The sequence below is a fragment of the Rhopalosiphum padi genome, chromosome 3 (assembly GCF_020882245.1).
Source record: "Rhopalosiphum padi isolate XX-2018 chromosome 3, ASM2088224v1, whole genome shotgun sequence".
NCBI lineage: Eukaryota > Metazoa > Arthropoda > Insecta > Hemiptera > Aphididae > Rhopalosiphum > Rhopalosiphum padi.
In genome coordinates this window covers 27,247,728-27,269,789 of record NC_083599.1, presented here as the reverse complement: position 1 = coordinate 27,269,789, position 22,062 = coordinate 27,247,728, and the positions used below count along the sequence as shown (strand labels likewise).

Here is a 22,062-nt window from a genome sequence, read left to right as displayed (position 1 = left end):
GAGTGGTAAAAAAAATAAAAACCTTGCAAGTATAATATTCAGATTGAATATTATTTTAAGAATGATTGCGTTTTAATATTTATGCAGCTGTCCGACTCGTAGTTTCAAGTATCTTTACCCTTTTAGTATGACTCCAGTGAGCCTTAATGTAAAAATATAATATTTTTTATAAAGACGCTCAGCCATAACTGTATTATGTTCTGTGGGTGATCGACGTTTGTGCTCCCTATAAATTCTTCGAAATTGATGCAGGTATGCAATAATATATAAATTAAGTATACTAGCGAAGTAGCGAATAGACTAAATTTTATATACATTCTACTGAATACGTTTTAATTTAATATTCATAAAAATGACTATTGAGTGACACACCACACATTTCAGTTGTTTTCATGTAGGTACACAATAACAAATAATTTTATAATATTTGATAGTACAGATGGACGTGTTGCGTAATATTAAAAAGATAAATTAAGATGATAGATATTCGAATAATGTGCATATATATAAATACTATACCTGCACAGTTTATGAAGTCGCAAAAATATTGGAAAAACCAAGATTTGCAATTTTTATTACAATTGATTGATGATTTAACAAAAAAATAATATGGATATTAATTTTTTTAAATACTTATATTATTCTTTAAAATATTTTGAAATTTAAAATAATAAATTTAAATTTATTTTAGCTTTAGTTTTTCTAGATTTTTTTGTTCATTTTTCAATGTCATCTCTCATTCTCTCACTATCTTTTAAGGCATTAGTCTTCCCGCTATAATAATAATATATGTTATTAATTATAACTTTAACGTTTTAATTATATAATTATTGACGATAAAACTACTATTGAATTAGTAATAATATATTTAATGTAAATTACAACTAATCTATAAAAACAAATTTGCTCAAGTTTACGTAAAATTGACCGACATTTTTTACGGCAATACTTTTATTGCTGGATATTTACAGACTACAATGCGACGGTTGACGACGTTTACCGTCACTGTGTTGGTCGGAATTCTGGTGTCTGCTACAGGACGCCTGGCTCCATACGCTCCGGACTGGCCACACCGGTTGACCGCGGCTACGTTGACGGCGTACGTGAATAAAACGTTCGGACCGTTGCAGCGGTGCTTGAAAGTGGCCGCCGACGACACCGCCGAGGCGGCCGCCATAGTGGCCATGCTCTACTCGCAGCGGGACAGCGACGGTGCGGGCGGACATCCGTCCGACGTGCAGAACGTCCCCGCTAGGACGATCGCGTTGGTCGCGTCCGGTAACATTACGGTGTTCTGTTCTGCCTACGTGGTTGTCGGACGTCATCTGGAAACGATCGATAAGTATTTCGAGTATTTCAAGAGTGATGCGGCCGAGAGGATGTTGGTGGTCGTCGTACAGGATAGAAAGTACATTAAGCCGTTTATCAAAGTAAGTTTAGCTTCTGTGTCCTTCACCTCACCAAAGCCACCGCCCACCCGCCGAAATTTGGCTACAACTGATTTCTACAATTATACGCGTTGCGTTCATATGAGTAGGTACTAGGTAGGCACAGTCACATCACCATATTATTTTCCAATGGGCTATACCTATAAGTCCTTATGAATTTTTTGTTCGCGTGCCAGTATAGTATTTTGTTTTTTAGAAGATAAATAAATGTATTAGCATTTAGCAATAATAAATATATTGTTAAATAAATCCATATCGACAAAACGTGTTCATAAATCAATTTTAAAGTTCTTCCTTCCTACTGTACGATGTGTACATTGAATCATTTAGCACTATATTGATTTGTCGGGTATAATACATTATTAGGTACGGAAGTATAAAAATAATAATTCTTAGGTAGATTTCTATACATGCAGCCTTAATAAATTTATTTTTTTTTTTGGTTTGCTGTATATTTTCCACCAGAACATTTAGAGATAAAGAATAAATGTTTTTTCAAATTAAATTGAATAACTTAAATTGCTCATCCTGATAGTTAAACTTTTCTAATTATTTTTCTGTATCATAATATTATACATTTTATCTAATTCAAACTAAAGCTCATTATTATTTGGCACTGAAAAACCGAATGATTAACAACCAAGTACAACGAACGAATCTGAAGCTTTCCATAGACATTTTAATATTGAGAAACTATCTATATTGTGTATAATTTTTACGTAAACGAGTTGTAAAATGTATGCAAATAAATTAATCACCCACAAATTTTATTGTATATTTTAATATATTTTTAAACTATAAATACGGTATAATATAATATATTACACAGTTGTTTAATTAAGACGCCACCTGTATAATATGTGTTGTCTCTGTCTTACAATATCTTTAACAAATTTTATATTCACAATAATTAATTTTAAGTACTTTGTTATTTTTAAAATTAATGTGAATTGACATATCACACAATTTTATGGTAAGATTATTATCTAAAGCACATCGAAATATTTTGTTGATATTTTTATTACGAAGCAATAATAGTTATTAGAATTTTAAAATTGTATATTTATTGTACATTTTAAAATTCATTAATTTATATTAACATTATTTAATACATAATATCGATGATTGGAGAAAATCAATCTGCTTCAAAACGTGTTAATAAAAATAAAAAATATTTGCAATCATTGTAAAACCAATGGATGCATTCCTCGTTTGTATGGAGTACGTCAGTACGTGCCAGATAGACTAAAAAAGATATACCATAAAAAATAAAATTCTTAACTACTTTTAACTAGCTTTAAAATTAAAATATTAAAAAATATTTAGAAAACACAGATAATATTGTTATATTTATAATTACCCTATATAATATTAACTATAATTATGGTAGGTACTGAAAGTAAATGCTTTGTATGTGCTTGTTCAAACACTTCAAACAGAGACAACACATATTTTACGCATGATTAGTGTACCTAAAATTTAGCATTAATGGAAGATCTTCATACAATAAAGAAAACATTTTCAAATTTTATTTTAATAATAATTACCTATTAGTTACTAAAATTATTTAATAAACCTACATAGTATATATATATAGGCTATAAATTATTAAAAGTTTTTAAAAATTAAGTAAATATAATATTTTTATTTGTAACTGTTATAAATAATATTAGGTACCTAGTTAAATGTTATTTATCTATTGAATTTATATGTTGCATAATTTATTGTCTTAATTTAACATTTGGCTTTGTAGGAACGACTTATATTTTGGCAAATTACTCAAAATAACATATAATTTAGGCGAGCTTATATTATTTTATATATTTATATATATATATATATAATTTAGGTGAAATTTTTGTGAACTTATATGTTTTTTTTACCATTTTTAGAAACTAAAGATTTTCAGCTAACTAAGGTATAGTTAAAAATATGAAGTAAAAATTATAAAAATTGTTATATAGGACATAAGTAAGTTACTTCCCCAGCAACGTACATTTTGGTTCCATATAGTATGTATTCACAAGGTCATAACTCACACACAAGGTACACCCATTTTTTTCTGACTCTAGGTATCTAATATTCATTAATTTATACATTTTCCCAAACTTTTCATCTAAAAATATATGCTCTACTCAAGTAAATTTTGAATCATTCGCCAAAATTAATGACGCCCCTCTATCAGATATAAATATAGGTAGTTATTAATCAGAATAAGACAATGATTTAACACATATTATTTAAATTTATATTTATAATAGGTAACTTATAAACTAGCTATCTATACCATTTATGGGTGTTGTAAAATATTGTTTACAATTTAAAAATAAAAATTCTTATTTAACGGTAACTGGTAGGTAGGAAACGCTACAAATGTTACGTTAGATGTTGTTATTGTTTTTACAACAGCTTAATTGTGCTAAAATTGTGTTTAAGAAATTTTGTTTTAAAAAAAACAATGTTATTTTTAATTTTTTATCATCTGAACGGTGGACGGTTTACCAATTTATTTTTAACAATTTTTATTACTGAGCCTTTGTTTAAAGTCGATACTGAAGTTGTCAACATTTGTTTAACTGAAGGAATATCTTTTGTATTAGTCTTTGAATATTTATTCGATGGATTTGGTTTTTTATTTTCTTGGTAGGTATTCTCTGGTTCTTGGATAATTATAGATTTTTTCATATTGACCTTTGAACATATTTTGTTCGAATTTGACTTATTTTTATCCAATTTAGTTTGCTCTATTTTTTGACTTATATCAGATAATCTATCAAATATTTCAGCATTTCCCGAACGTGTCTGCAAATTTTGTAAGCGATCACCACCTGGGCCTTGTTTTTTAATTAACGAAGACTGTCTGTTAATTGTTGAGTTCGACTAAATTGGAAAAGTTCAAAAAAAAATTTTAAATTAATATCATTAATATTATATTATTTTAAATAAGTCATTTTCTATTGTTTACAAAATAACAAGTCGATTAACGTTTTATGGATATTTGTAAAATTAGATAGGGTGATTATCTTTATCATTACCTACATATTTTTACAATATTTTCAAAATTATACAATGTATCTTAAACTTATAGGTGTTATAGGTAACTAACGAAAACAGTTTTTTCTTATAGAATTAGTAATATTATGTTTAAAATCCGGCATTATAACATCACAATTATTTTACATTCACTTTAATGTTTAAAATTACGATTTACGAAATAATATTACAAAATAAAATGTATTAGATAAGTACACGAAAAAAAGAGTTTAATTTTATAATACAATTTAAATATTTGAAAAAGTAGGTACGAATATTACAAATAATAACAATATAAATTACTCGTTTACACTGGTACTTTAAAACACTGACAATAACTTACTATTTGCTTGTTATCGAATAAGGTGATTATTGTTTTATTTCTTAGGAATTTGTCAAACTCTCTCATTTTATATTCATACCCAGTATTCTTAATATCATAAAAGTATGCCTTTCGTAATAATCGATCTGCCGAGTACCTTTTGGATGGATCATAAACTACCATATCTTTGATTAATTCATATGCCGGCCGGTATGGTTGGTACACTGAATGCAGTCCAACTCCAGCGGTTCTTTCATTTCGTTTGATCTCGTATCGTGCGATGAACACGTCAGATTTATGTTTCTTAAATTTATTAATTAATCTTTGGTCTGGGCTGCCTAATACATAGTCAACCTTTTCCATCTGATCATTTTCGTCTCGACCATCGAACAACGGGTGACCGGTGGCTATTTCATAAAGTACACATCCCGTAGCCCAAATATCCATCTTTGAATTGTACCAACCCCGTGTTAACAAGCATTCGGGTGAGCGATACCATCTAGTTGCCACGTACTCTGTGTACGGATGGCCACTAGTGTAATGACACGTGGTTCCAAAATCGCCAATTTTCAATAGCCTGTCCCGCGATCTTAGCAAAATGTTTTCTGGCTTGATATCCCTATGGATAAAGCCATTTTCGTGCAGATATCTCAAACCTTTACAAAACGTCCTAATTAATTATTATTGTTATTATTATTATTATTATTATTATAGTTTGTCAAAACAATTATACCTTCTAACATTTGATACATATAAGTTTTAATTCTATTATCTGATAGAGGACATTCTCCGTTTTCTATGATATCGTATAATGATTTTTTCATTAGTTCTGACACTAAAATAATTTTTCCTGTTTCTTTTTCGTGGTATGCGGCTTCTAGCATAATTAAAAATGGATGTTTTCCTACCGAGTTTGATACATTCACTTCGGATATAGAGTTCCATGTGTCAGCGTCAACTGTACATCCATAATTTTTTTTCAATACTTTTGCCGCATATTCTCGTTTGTTGTTTCGTTGTACACAAAGCCAAACATCGGAAAACGTTCCTTCACCAATTTTTTTCTTTAGATCAAATTCAGTATTAAAACTATTTGAATTGTCTTTACTAGATGGTGGTACATTAAGTAACATTAGGTCGAATAAGACTTAAAATGTTAAACAAATATATTTTTATTAACTATTACGTACAATATTTCTACTTTATGCACAATACAAAAATATATACTACAATATATTATTGGTTTCTATACAAACACTGGAAATCGATATTTATTATTGTATATTTAAAAGGTATAGGCCAGAAATGTTAAATTTCAATTTATTTAAAATTTTAAAATTTATTTATAAAATAGGGCATAGGTTTATTTGATTTTCTAATAGATTTTAAAATGAATAAAGAAATAAGATTAAAAAAAGATTGTCTAGTGGGTACAACTTCTGTTGGACATTAATATATATTGAGTAGATCACTGTAATGGATGTATTAAATTTGTATTCAATAATATATATAGTTGTAGGCTCAGCCTGTAGGTATAAAAAATCGATTCTGATCGAAAACGGTCAACCTATATTACTAAGTATATTTCACGATATGTTTTTGGATAATGTTATTAAAGTCATTTATTTCACCATTAATATTATGGCAGGTTAATTTGATTATTGATTAAAATATTATACATTTATTTTATTATTATTATGTAACAATTAATATTAGTGATACTTGATACTTATATCAATAACATGTATGTAACTCCGTAAAAAATCGGACTTAGAATATACTTTGCTATTTCCTATTTATATTATTACGAAAATAGTGCTCTAAATATTTAATGAAGTTGTATTTAATCAGTTATTACATTGTTTCAGTATTCACCCTCATACTTCAATTATAAAGATGTTATACTTATAAATGTATATCCACAAAAAGAATCAGTGTATCAAATGAGCATATACTTCAAGAAATTCGTTCCTATTTCCAAACAACATGACCAATGGTTTAGACATGTAAGTATAATAAATATTTAAAATTTTAAAGTGACTATTTAGTATCTATTATATTATACATAGGTATAAAACTGTATAGTACTATAAACGTGCATAGAATTAGAATAGTAAGATTAATGTTGTAATTTCCCTTGTCAAATAAGTAGAATTTAAATATATAAATAGGTTTTATGTAAACCAATTATTACGGATACCTACCTACTCTTAGTGAAGTGACAAATAATAAGTTAGCTTAATAATTTATTTTATAGATTCTGAGCAAAGTATGTATATCAATTTTATACGGTTCAATCTTCAATATCAAGGTTTATTTCTGTTAGTAAATTGTATTTATTTAATACTTTAAGAGATTAAAATTTAAAATCCTTTTAGAAAAGTATTTTTCAAAATATTCATGAAAAATAAAAGTGCAAAAATGGGAATGTTTACGCAAAACATTTTTTGATCAAGTGATCTTATTTTTTGTCATAATTCAAAAATAAATAATCAAGACTTGAAATGTATACAACATATTCAAGTAATCATTTACTAAACATTATTTAATTTTCAAAATATTTTGGCTCTTTTGTGTTATTTATAGTTATTTGATTTTTTTTTTCAATTTATATGTGTATAATAACATTTTTGTTTCGAAGTAAAAAAACTTTTAAAATTTGAAATCAACTTTCTTGATGATTTACTCACAGTAACTAAACACAGTCAACATTTTTTTTTATAAGCATTCATAATTAACTTTTTACAAATTTTATTTAAATCATGCGAAAGCTTAAAAATTATTCTGAAGTATATAAAAGTAATTTTTTGACCTAAGGATCAAAAATTGTATTCCTTTATAGTTTATTAACTGGAAATCAAAAAAAAAAAATAGTTCAGGGTAAAGTTACAATATTTTTTTATTAGTTAAGTTCAAAGTTGTATAAGATATTGAATATTGATATTAAATATTTAAACGTATTATAACGTTTTATCGTAAATCTTTTTTTGTTATTTTGTTATTATTCAAATAATTAATACTAAAAATATGACTAGGTAGTAGGTATATTAGAAATTTAAAACTATATCAAACATAATAATATATTAAGTATACTTTATGATAAACTCCTGCGGAATTAGAAATCTTAATAAAATTTAAACGGAAATAATTTAATTAATAAGTAAAATTTGCAATTATTATTGTAATATATTATTATTATTATTATTATTTTATTTATTATTTAATAATTGTTTTTATACGATTTTATTAAAATATAATAATTACAACAGCAATGAAATAAAATATAAAATGTAAAGTTGTAAAATCAATTAATTTATTTGAGAGTACACATTAGTATACAGTACACAGTATATTTGATTATATATATTACATATTATATATTATTTGATTTCATAACACAGTAGACGATTTGCGTTGATGAAATTGAGTCCGTGGTACCAGGGTTGCATGTGTTAGTCACTACTCATTATTTTAGATTTGATTTAGTCGGTGCGTAGCAGTAATACTCGTAGTTTAACAGCCATGAGACATGACTATCACCGCATACAATCCTGTTACATATATTTAAATTCTTCGCGTCTTAAACGGTACTCAAAAGTCAAAACGTCTCCAGAATGTTTCTACAATATATTACAAGAATTTCTACAACCATTATTATTATTATTATGCATTACATTATGCCGTTTCGCAACTGACTGATTGTGCTCATTAGGATTAGTTATTATAAATATTAAGAGTTTGGAACTAATATAAATTTGATATTCCAAAAGATTTTTATAAGATATTATTTTATTTTATACTTAATTAATAAATAAATTATTCTATTAATTATATCTAAATAATGATTTAATTGTACTATTTTTTTAGTGTTTTTTTTTTACTTATTTTAAAATTTAACTTTTTGCAAATTTATTACATATTTTCACAATATTTACTGCATATTATGCATGTTATATGGAATATTGTGCTATTTAATTTAATGCATAATTATAAATCCATAATTTTTTTATAACATAATAATAATATTGTTATGTTTAGATTTAGAAAAATAATTATTTTTTTTCCAATTTATATATTTTTACCTTCAACTATTATTCTTTTCTTAGTATATAAATTATATATATTATAATACGTTTTACTTTTATAATTATTCATATACGATTAATTTTAGGACTTGCAAGGAAAACAAAAAGTAAAAAACTTTCATAATACCCGAATTAAGTTATTGGCTTACAACAATTCATTTTTTAGTAGTGTGATAAAAGAAAATGGAACAGGAAAAATAAGTGAGTATGTTATAAACATATCATATATACCTATAGTTCATATATTATTATGGCATAAGTTCGAACGTTTTTAAAGCTATTTCCGTCATAAAAATATTCAATTGTATAAAAGAATAGTTTAATTTGAATTTTCTTTTATTCATTTTAGACGATAATATTACTTATACACAATAAGTAAAAAAATTATAAACATTTATTTTGTTGTTAAATTTATTTACACTTATGTATATAATATATTAAGCTGTGGCTGTCCAAGGCGCAACTTTGAAGTGTCCTTCATTTATTATAATTCGGACTTACATATATTTTACCTCTTTAAAGAACATTTTTGTTCACATATTTGTACACAAGAATATAATGTTCCAATATAAAAAAATAATAATTCGTGTAATAAAGGTTTTATTTTTATAAAGAAATATATAAACACTATACGGAAACACCTACATTTCTCTATGACTTATATGGACACGCAAGTAACCACAACGTACATAACACTGTACGACATATTTTATCGTATTTTTTTTTTAATAAAATACAAGTTTTTAAATCTTGATAAATGATAAGATATCTAAAATCATAATCCCATATACGAAGTTGTACTACTGACTATACTGCTTGAACTTACGCTATAGGTATAGGTATAGGTATATGAGGTTGTACTATACATCCATTTATAAAGTGCAGAATATAAACTCCAGTAAAAGATAAAAGTCCGTATATTTTAAAACAGGCTTATCGTATGGTGTCGAATGTAGTATATTTAAAGAAATCGCTACAAGATTGAACGTCACATGGGATACATACACGTCTGATGACAAAGATAAATGGGGGACTGTATGGTCGAACAACACAATAACCGGTGGTGCACTCAAATGGCTATACACTAAAAAAGTTGATGTGTCATTTTGTTCGCTTTGGACTGATCATATAAAATCAAAGTTCGTGGACATGTCTAAATTTTGGACATTAACGTGTTTAAAGTTTTTGGTCCCCAAGCCCCGGCCGCTGCGAGAAAAATGGGACTTGCTGTTTAAACCGTTTCCGTTAAGTTTATGGTTATTAGTTTTATTTTCTGCGACATTGACAACATTTACAGTATGGATATTGGCTTGCGTTCAAAAAAAAATTGGCTATGAAAATATTAATGGTTAGTATTTATGTCACTTAATACAACCTTATCTTTACGTTATAGACTTTATAACTATAAACACAATTACTTTTAAATATTAAGGATGTATATATATTATATACACACAACGGTCACAACGAATGCCGCTTATAACTTTATAAGACTCACGGATATAAGATTCAATCTCTATAAAAATCGGTTACACTCAAATTTTGTAAGAAAAATGGTATCAAATAAACTATTTTGGTAAAATTAAAAAATTCGAGTAAATTGGTTTTGAAAAACCAAACATTTGTAGTTTGTGTAGTTTGTACTAATTTTAATGTAAAAAATGTAAGTACGAGCAGTATATTTCCAGAATACTAATTTAAAATAAAAAACAGACTAATTTGTCTTATAATATAATAATATAATTATAATAAATAGATAATATTAACTAAATTTTAAATTAAAAAAATTGTATTAAGTACTACATGTCTACATATATCTGATTTTATTTATAATATAAGTTAAAATAATAATAAAAGATTAGTAATAGTTATTTTTATTTAATAATATGTAATATATTATCTAATTAAAGAAAAATATAATTAATAATTTCTTTAAGATTCATTCGGTTATAATACTCACTGCAGTGTGCTAGTCCTAAAATGAGTATTATATGCGGCGTTTACTGTATATTATATTATATATATATACCTGTAACATGTTTAATATATAAAATGTTAGAACTTAGAGCTCGGAAGTTAAAACAAAAAATTAATTGCCTTTAGAAAATATTAAATAGGTAATATGCATAATATTATGCGTATAAAAATCAATGAAATATGTAAAATATAAATTATAAACTTTTGATTTTTTAGCTTATACCATCGTAAGTTCGGATTTCTATCTTGGTCTGCTATAAGCCTATAAATCGAGAGCATATTATACAGAACAATATGCAACTCCTATAATCTTCAAATCCAGCTAATTATGAATCATTTACTTTTCTATACGTTTTTAATATAATAAGTTATTATATTAAAAATAAATTATTATAATGTGTTGACCTCTAATATTACGGGTTTATTCTATTTACGTATAATATAATACAGTTATACAGTATATTGTATTTATAACGTCAGATATTTTATCTATAAGTTATAACTTTGTACTTTGTAGTTATGTGATAACATTTTTATGTCTCCGTGGTTTTGGGATTTAATGTTTACAAGTATACTATTTATCCTGGCAAATAATCTACTACTATTTTATAACTTTTATTAAAGTGTTTTTTTTGTTTGTCTTGTTCTATCTTTATTAATTTGAGTAATTTTTCTTTGATCTCTGATAATTGTATATTAGTGCTTCTAATATTAATATAATTTGAATCAGTAAGCCAGATTTTACTTTCTATAGTAGTATAATTGAGTTTATTCAAATAAAAATATTTATTTAGGAACGAGTTGAACGACATCTGAAATTAAAATATACAGTTTATATTACATTATTATATTCCCAATAAAAATATTCAATCTGTATTGAACATAAACAATTTTTGTTTATCCAATAATTTTTATTAGAAACCTTAAATATTCAGAACTATTGTAATATTATTTTGTTTATGATGAATCTTCAGTTTAAGGTGGGATTAAATATATATTTTTCGTAAATATATTAGTTATACTTGAAAAAGGGCCTTATTGAATTTAACTTTATTGGTGTACTATAATAGTAATTAATTTATTAATGTTCCAAAAATATATTTAAAATGTATATACAACGTACCAACTTGTTTTTTTTTAGTATTTACTTCGATATCAGCAACCATTTTTTGGATTATCGGAATGATGTTATTGACGAACAACCCACGTACTTATCGAATGGGACCTATTAGACATTTGATCAATTGGTGGTGTATATTTATATTCATCATGTCTACTTCGTTTTCCAGCATTCTCTATTCATTCATCACATCATTCGAGTACACAGACATTGTTTTGGAAGTTGAAGACATGGTGAAAGCAAATTACCATTGGGGCCTTACGTACCCTCCTCCTTATAAGTATATACTTAAAATGCAGGTAAGCTTATAATGATATTTATATGGTTGTGTGTTGGAATAAAATTATCGATATTAATTTTAAATTATTGAAATGTGTACTTAAAAGATAATATATTAACGTGAATTTACGGTTCTTTTTTAACGCCTAAATTAATATAAAGTATTTCCGTGTTGGTACGTGCAAGTTTTGTACGATAACCATGGTTTTAATTAAAAATAATATTTTATTAATTATATACTGGCAAATAGGGAAAGTGCATTAGGGACTTTCCACCTTTGCTCTCATCTATTACTAGGGCCTTGAGTGTACAGATAAACAATTATGTATTATGTATTTGTGTACATTGTATACTATAGTTTGTACCTATACATTTATAAATTATACAATTTTCTAGGAATTACGTTATTGATATTTTTATTCGACATTATTAAAATGTTTAAACATTATACAAACTATTCAAGTTGTCCACTTTCTAAAAGTGATTCAAATAAGGTTTAGTTTATGTTTTACAAAAATTTTGTAGTTTGTTCAAAAAAAAGTCCACTGTTTGTAAGTGTCCATATGGGGAGGTTTAACCAGACGCGGTTCTAGGACTATATTTTCGTATTGGCAACAGTAGATTTATAATTAGGCTTTAACTGCGAAAAATATTCCTCATTTCCTCCCCTCCTCCACACAATTTTTTTTTAATAAAATATTTATGCTTATAGCTTCCACAAATACCTTAAATATTAGCAGTAGGTGCATTATAGTATGCACCTTAAAATTTTTATATTAATTATAATAGCTAGGTAATAAAGTTACTATGAATACTATGTATAGCCGTATAGGTAATTTTAAGAATATAATGGGCTCAAAATAAAAATAATTAATTTATTAGTTATATCTTTTATTTAAAAAATATTGTTACCCAGACTTCGGGTAAAATAAATCCAATGTAAAAAAAAATATTTAATTTTAGCAAGTCTATAATCAGTATAATCTATGCATGTATTTTTAGTTTAAAATAATATTGAATTAATTAAATTCATTTAAAATAATGTTTACAATGTCCCTAAAGAAAAATGCGCTGAATATTGGAATAATACTTGATGTATTTATTATAGACTAACAATTAACTTGTCAGTCAACTCAGTCTGTCGAACGTCTGTTAAAAATAGCTTTATCAGGATATTCATTACTGTGGGAACATAATACCCATTATAAGTATTATACCAAGTCATATTATAAAAAAATAATATGCAAAAAAAATAAATATTCCCATCACAAGCGTAATTCGCTAATTATAAAAATTGCTTTTAATAACACAAACACTGTTTCATTTTATTAGAATTGTTTCCACTTATATTACAATACATATTATTTTATTTTTATTCATTTGTATAGAAAAAACAATGATGTATTCAAAAGTATCAAATATTACTCACCCCCTTAAAATGTTAACACCTAACCAATTAATGTAAACAGATACTTTGAATGAAAGTAATTGATAATTTAGACTTATAATAATATATGAATACACTATAAAAATAAGAAACTAAGATATAATATTTGTATAATTATAAGCACTTGTTTTACTATATTCTATAAACTTGAATAATCTTAAAATATGTTACAAAATTATGTTTAGGTAAACTTATTAATATATTATACTATTTTTCAAAAAAAAATGTTTGATGAATGAACGATTTTTATATATTTCTTCAATTTCTTAGTCTAGAAGATTGTAACATCGTTCCTTTATTGTTTAAAACTTAGCCACTGCTGGCTTGGATTCAAAATTTGCTGTTTAAGTACTGTTTAAAGCAATATGCCAATATACATCCTGCTATTAATTGTATCCTTCGAATATCAAGATTGTTTATAGTTTATTGATTTTTAATATAGTATGAGCAGTATGGAATGATACAGCACGTTCTGCTCCACAACTATGTGGTATTAGTGTGGCATATGCTTGTATTAATTTTTGCTTACAAATTTGTAGAGCTGCTTATTTTTAAATAATAATATAATTTTCCTGTTGGGTCTATGATGAACACGGAAGTTTATCAGTTGCATATAAACAAATAATTTCGTCTATTTTAAATTTTTAACTATGATTTTATATTATAAAAAATATATCGTATCATATATAGGCGAAAAAAGAATGCAATAAAAATCACAATGCAGTATAAATACTATACGGTCTATACGTATAATTATGTTGTATATCTACAATACCGTATTACCGTGAGGCATGAGCTGTCGCAGTCTACGGGACTACGCATGTAACAATGAATCGTTATTGATGATTATTTTTACACATATTGGAATTTTATATTTATTTTATCGTTAAAAATTTTTTAGAATTATTATAACTTATTTTCTCATATTCTATAATATAATAAATTAATTTTGTATTTATTATTGATAGTATGATAATATTATTATGTAGGTACTACAGATTAGTGTTCATTACCCAATTATTTTTTTTACATTATATAAAAATTATTCTATTAAAAATTGTGTGTCGTCCAGTCTTTAAAAATAAAGTTAACTAGGCGACAAAATGTTTTCACTTGACGACATTTATGTCATCTAATTTAATTGTTTAAAAAATGCACTGCAGTGTGCATTATGCAACCGTGCAGCGGCTAGCGGATCAATCTGTCAAAGACAAATAATAATAATAATATATTGAAATTTATTTACTATAATCGACGAAACATTTTCGTTATCTATAAGCTATTTATTTAATATTTTTAAAAGCTTTCCGCGGCAGTGGAAATTAACGGCAACGACGATTATACATGGATATTAAATAGAATAATATACGACGTACATGAAATAAAAATAGTTTTCTGCAAAATAAATTACATATAATTATTTGTGTTCCAATGTTGAAATAATAAAATATCATGTTTAATTTTAACAGACACACTAACCTATACATAGTAAGAATGAATTTCAATTTTCAATTTTTTTTGAGGGGCTAAATAATATTTAGATTTTCACGAGGCGCGCCGGGAAATCTTCTTGTGTCCTGGTGAGTGGTGAGCCAGTACGAGCCAACTATATGAGCTACTATAGATTTATAAAAAAAAAAAATTGTTAATTAAATTATTGAAAACAAAACTATTTTTACCAAAATGTACATATTTATTTATTTTTAATTGTACTATAGGCTATTATAACACTGTGTTTTGCATTAAGAAATTTAAAATATAATTATAAATTATATACGCTAGACAGTTAAAAAATATTGTGTTTTCTGATTATTTTTAAATAATATACCTAGTATAAAAATATGAATATAGAAATATAGAAATTAAATTTATTTAATTTGTAATTATTATTAAAATAATATAAATATAAAAAATGTACGTGTACAGTGTACTTATTAATTATTATTCATAAGTTGTTTTAATAATTAGTTTTGGTTGAGCCCGTTGAGATTTAAATTTATGTAAGGTTAGGTAAGCTTAGCTTATCCAAAGAAATTATATCAAATTCAAATGTCGTGTAGAATAAGGTCAAATGAGCCAATTACAGTAAATATGGTATGGAATACTGTAGTTTCATATCAATGTCATCTAATCCGTTAATAAAAACAAAATCATGATTCAATAAATGTTGACGATGACGAGGAGCTCAGAACTTGAAAACTATAAAATACAATGTTGGTGAAATATAGGTATTTTAATTTAATAATCATATTTTTTAATTTTTATGAATAATTGTTTTCCTGATATAAGCTAATAATGCGTAAATATTCAAAATTAAACATTTTGGATTTAGAATCTTACTATAAACATATCATATAGGTACCTATAAAAAATATTTTAGGTCTTTTATAATTATATCTGACACTGCTATTCATTGAACAATCCATAATAAACGTATTACTTAAACCCAAGCCTAGAAGTTCCCATGCCTTGGCCCTTGACTCATAAATTATAATATGTATAACAATATTTACAATATTCATATTCATATTCATACGAGTCGACAGAAAACGGTGAAAAAATAAAAATACGTAGGTACGTGAAATTGATTCATCCACTCTTTAGCGTATAACGACTATATATATTACATTAATTCTTGCAACAGTCTAGAGTACGACATTTTTGTTCGCGAAATCAAACATAATGATTGCATGACGAAGGCAACATTTTGAATTATTGCACTATTTCATCAAAATTACAATAACCATCGTATTTATATGTTCCGATGTGTGCAACATTTATTGTGGCTTAATCAATTTCAAAGTTTTAAGACAACATGGTTAGGCCAACTTTACGATAAAAAGGTGAATATTTTGATGAAAGGTGGACTTGCAAATTTTAAAAATTGACTCGCAAATAATTCTTACAAATCTCGATGCATCTTTTGATATGCATTTCGAAATTTTAGAGCGACGATGGGCTACGTGAAGTTGCCTACCCACTTTTATTTTGTAACTCACAAATTCTGATTGAATTCTGAAATTCTCACAGTTAACTCGCAAAGTATATCGGTGAAAACTTTGAGTCGTTACGCTAAAGTAGGTGAACCAATTTCACGTACGTGAAAAACCTGCCAGTAGGTAGGCAATATATATTTGCGTCTTATATTAAGCTATAGTGCTATACCACAAATTATAAGTAGGTAATATTATTATACTTGTTTCTACAACAATGTTGCATTTAGCGGATAGCTCTATAAACATGAATTAATTATAACAACAAAAACAACAATTTTTGTATGAAACTTGCGCAGAATCCAGTGCACGTGGAGTTCAGCAAGCGGTTCATACCCGAACGTAGCGTGGACGACCGGATCAAGCGACTGAAGCGCGGCCGGTACGCGATTCTGTCCAAGTGCCTGTACAAGAAACACTTCATGGAACTGGAAGATGTGCCGGTGTCCATGCTGAACAACCTGCGGACGGGCCGGACGTGCATGAACCAGTTCTACATCGGGTTCGGGTTCGCCAAGCAGTCGCCTTACGTGAAACCGGCCAACCTGGTCATCCAGCGGATTTTCGAGAGTGGGCTGATCGACTATTGGCTGAGCCGGGTGACCGAGGTCCGCATGTCGCCAGCCACGTTCGAGCAGGTGTACGAGATAAAGCCTCGCAGGGGCAGTAACCCGTCGCCGCTTAGCTACAAACAGTTCAAAGTCGTCATGGTCGTATGGATTGTCGGATGCGCGCTGTCGACGGCCGTGTTTGCCGTCGAACGTCGGTACGGTCGTGGAGGCGCGAACCGATCGCGCCGCGTTTAATTGCTGTATACTGTATATAGTCAGAATAGTCACCCACATTAAATTAATATATTTCGGATTAAAACTTAAAAGCACATTAGTACTATTCACGCTTATATCAAGTGTTAAGCCGGGTTCTCATCGTGACTAGAGTATTTGATCACATATACGAACAATAATTTGGGGGAGGGATCTGGGATTGGATGGGGCTCAAAAATTGTGTCCCCAAATGTAGAATACAATTTTTGCTTATGTACTCGCGAAGTCGCGAATATAATATATTTCACGAGAAGATGACGAATAACAAATACTGTGTATGGAAAACGGAGGAGGATTCGAAACATTTATGTTAAACATGTATGTATGGCACAGTCCATATTTTTTGTAAATTTTGCTACTACACGCCACTTAACCATTTTTTTTTAGCATAACTAGACAAATATATTTTAAGGGTTGTAACTTTACTAGTAAACATAAACTTTCTTTTGTCTGTTTTTCATTTGTTACTGCACACAAAAATAGGGACTGGTATATGACATACTTAAAACTATTGTGCGCCGGTTGTAGTTGAAGCAGTGGCGTAGCTATCATCGGGCAAAGCAGGGCAGTGCCCTGGGGCCCCTAGATCTTAGGGGCCCTCAGAGCTCTTGGTAAGTTTTAAAAATACATCCGTAAAATAATTGAAATAAAATTGAAAAAAGGGTTGGATATTTTTAATATGATAATTGAATATTAGAAGTTTAATATGAACATTATGAACATTATGAACATTGTATACCTATAAATACACAGAATATGCAATAATCGGTGCTCGTAAAAGATTATAAATTTGATTTGATAGCCTTTATTTTATTTTATTTGATTAGATAGAATTAATAAATTAATAATGATAAAATGTTAATATTTAAAATTTGTTTTAGTAATTAAATGGATTTCCTTTTTATTTTGAGTATCAATTTATTATCTGTTTATTATTTTCATTAATGGTTTTATGGAGGTATTTATATTTTAAACAGCAATATAACGTATAATGTGGTTTTTCCTATATATAGAATTAAGGAGCCTAATTTATTAATTGCCCCGGGGCCCATTCCCATCATGTTACGCCACTGAGTTGAAGATTTATTTTTATATTTTGATCATACATGCGTTAATGGTAAATTTCACTCAGGTAGACCATGTTATTGTGTCGAAATAGTTAAACATTTTAGTATCGTCGCATCACTTCGTTATTTCCTCCTACGCCTGTATATTAACTTCGAGAGTGGTAAATTGGTTTCCCTGCAACGTCAAACGATAAAACAGCATGGTGTTATAACCACATTGCATCTTGACACTTTATTAAATCCAGACCGGTAGTTGACGCTAAATGTGCGTCTAAATTAGATCACCCAGATGCTCCAGGGAAACCGTCGTACCTTTAAATTGATAAGGATTAGTATTTTTCAACAGGATGTCAGCAGTATATTTGTTTTCATTTCCAAATAGTTTATTATGATTTTTGAGAAATCTTAGAGTGAAATCATATATTTTAAAAATTGTAGAGAATAATATTTTTGAGCAAGGGTTCTTACAAAATATATTTTATTGTTATTTAATTGTTTATTCAACTTTAAATATAAAATTGAAAACTGTAAATTCAAATGAATATTACATTGTTTTAAGACAATATATTTAAACGAATATAGATATGCCATAAATCTTCAAAAATATTGTTCTGTATTTTTTTTAATAAATGATTTTACTTCATGTTTATTAAAAACTTTTTAAAAAAATGACGATGAAAAATAAATGATTTGTAAATGGTCTAATGAGCGAAATGTCCAACAGTGGCTCCTGACATTAAATAGAAGGTCTGAAGAGAGGTGCATTCATTTTACTAAAATTATTTTATAAATGTTTTAAAAATATTATTGTATTTTATTTATTCAATATTATATAATTATTTTAAAATTATTATTTTTTCACTAATGACGACCGATTACACTGAATTGTGATTTACTAAAATAGATGCGTAAATGCGTTAAATCGTCATGTATCTGCTATATTTATTTATTAATAAAACAAATCAATTGACAATTTGTAGGAAGTAAGCAAATATATTATATAATAAGTAAGTTATCTTAGATAACTATTGAACTATAAAATGTATACGTAATATTATTATTATATTAAGTCCTATTATACATTTATAAATTATATGCCAGATGTCTTATTAAGTACATGTATATCCGTTGCAAACCGACCTGTTCGTTTACGGCGTATTATGCATAGTGCGTAGTTTATCACGTAGTTCTATGTTATATTGTAACAGCATACAAGTAATAAATGCACAATTTTAAATACCTAGTAAATATATCTTAAAAATGACATTTAACCGTTTGGTGATAATTTCAAGTTTTTACGACTATTTGTTTTCAAGTTATTAGAGCAAAAATCAAATTCAATTTTTGCTAAAAAAAAAGATGGGTATGTGTAAAAATGTCCGTTTTCCCTAATTTTTTTTCTCTCGATTTCTTTTAAGAAATACTGATAACTTTTGAATTTTGAACTCTCTCTATTTTACAAACTACATAGATCCAATATGCTATCCGAAATCATTCTCATAGGTAGTTTAAAATCTAACTTTTTTTCGACTATCTATCGATTAGGTGATATATGTACCTATACAAACGTCAAACACACTAAAAAACAAACATACATCATTGTCAAATTAATATACTCATCGCTCCACTCAGAATTTAAAATGTGTAACTGTATTTATGTGAGTGTAAGATAAAGTGAACTAATAATTGTATTATATTTAATGCTCCTAATAGGTATTGACTACGTTATTATAAAATATATAATTTAAATAGATATTATCATTACATAGAGAAAAATGCTACACGTTTTCAGTATACATATATATTATATGCCGAATAAATATTAATGGTTGAAAGATTTTTTTCTTCTACTGTACATTTTTCGAAAGTGGACTTACCTGGTTGCAACCACTGGGTCCCCTTTAATTGATTGTATTAGGTGTTTATGGTGTATAAAGTTTTTGTTTTTGTTTTTGATTTTATAATATTATTCCAGTACTGTACGTCATATAGTAAATATTTAGTAAAAAGGTAAATGGTAATAGTTATAATAATTGTAGAATTACCTATAATAATAAAATTTTATATACCTAAATTTAATACAGAATTCTAATTTATAAATCCATCAGATTTCCAGATTTACCTCCACCAGATTTTATACAGTGCCTATTAATTTATAATCATTGTTTTTTAAATAGTGTATAATGAATTAATGCATTAGTACCTTGCTTTAGGACTTATGAAAAAGCTTATAGAAATGCCGCCTAAGAGGGCGCTATACCCGCATGTGTTGCCTTCGTCTCACGAATGTAAAACATAATAAAAATTGTCTTGCCTTTCCGAGAATTGTAGTAATATTTGTTTTAAATTAGTTACAATTATATCAATTGTATGGTTTTTTCCTGTATGTATTCTAATGCAAGCTTTGCTAGGTATCAATCCCTCTGAATAGAATCCATCAAATTTACACTGGAATAGAACCATACACTTGAAATAATTGTGATAAATATCTGGCTCAAGCATCTACTTCAAGACAACGATGTATTATTTATAAGGTTTAATAGAATTTATCTATATATCTATGCTATATTTGTAATTGTAACAAATCATTTTCTCAACTATAGAATTTATGTAGTTACAGTACATTTTATTATTGCCTTTCAATTTTTTATTCCTGACAATTAAACTAATTTAGTTATTAATTTTTTAATACTTTATTATTAATTATTATTTTAAACATATTATCAATAACATACATTTTTATTGCATTTTTTTAATTCAATAATTTATAGCTTGGATTTTTTGTTTTTATAATAATTTATCTAGTATGTAGTAGAATTGTAGAATAAAAAAATAATATAGAAATAGAAATCTATTATTTACTGATAATGTCATACAATTTAATATATAACATAAGGTTTATTATATTATAATTGTAAAATATTTTCTCTAGTTACTCTATGGACTATGAGCATTGTATTTGTATCAGCATTGGTTGGAGTGGTTGGACTTAGTGCATAGCTAGAGTAAACATTAATTAAGTCATTATCTTACTATATATGAATTAATTTATTTCAGCATAACTCAATTGTAAATTGTAATATAATAATCTGTGTTAGGCTGTAAGCTAAACTCTGCATTAATTGAGTCTGAACAAGTTTTGATAATTGACTTGGGACACATATTAGATAATAAAATTAATTTTTGATTACATAATATTGATATTTGATACCAACACAGAACTTAAATCGTTTAAGTTTATGCCTTATATAATAATATAGTTCGGTGTTTAATTTAAAAATATAATTTACAAAGCCTTTCAGTTATAAGCTGCTAATAGCTAATGTATACTATAAATTAAAAATATAATTATTAATTTTTTATTCATTGTTTTCGCTTTTCTATTAGTTGCGAACATAATTTTAAAATTAATTTGTTATTATGCAATTAATAGGTTAAAGATCTTTGCTATTGCAGTATGGCTAGAT

The 22,062-nt window shown here is 26.9% G+C and overlaps 2 protein-coding genes across 2 annotated transcripts; one reads left to right on the top strand and one right to left on the bottom strand.

The window, feature by feature from the left end:
* Positions 1-665: 665 nt before the first annotated feature.
* On the top strand, positions 666-19,866 carry LOC132927356 (uncharacterized). The gene is made up of 6 exons (XM_060991867.1): positions 666-1,430; positions 6,672-6,809; positions 8,975-9,089; positions 9,820-10,236; positions 12,007-12,284; positions 17,004-19,866. Exons 1-6 carry the CDS (start codon positions 978-980, stop codon positions 17,508-17,510), a joined length of 1,908 nt encoding a protein of 635 aa, XP_060847850.1. The 5' UTR covers positions 666-977; the 3' UTR covers positions 17,511-19,866.
* LOC132927898 (MAPK/MAK/MRK overlapping kinase-like) lies at positions 3,927-5,936 on the bottom strand. Its single transcript, XM_060992475.1, has 3 exons — positions 5,537-5,936; positions 4,825-5,459; positions 3,927-4,328 (listed from the first exon to the last, which is right to left on the bottom strand). The coding sequence occupies exons 1-3, from the start codon at positions 5,934-5,936 to the stop codon at positions 3,927-3,929; spliced, it is 1,437 nt and encodes a 478-aa protein (XP_060848458.1).
* Positions 19,867-22,062: the final 2,196 nt, after the last annotated feature.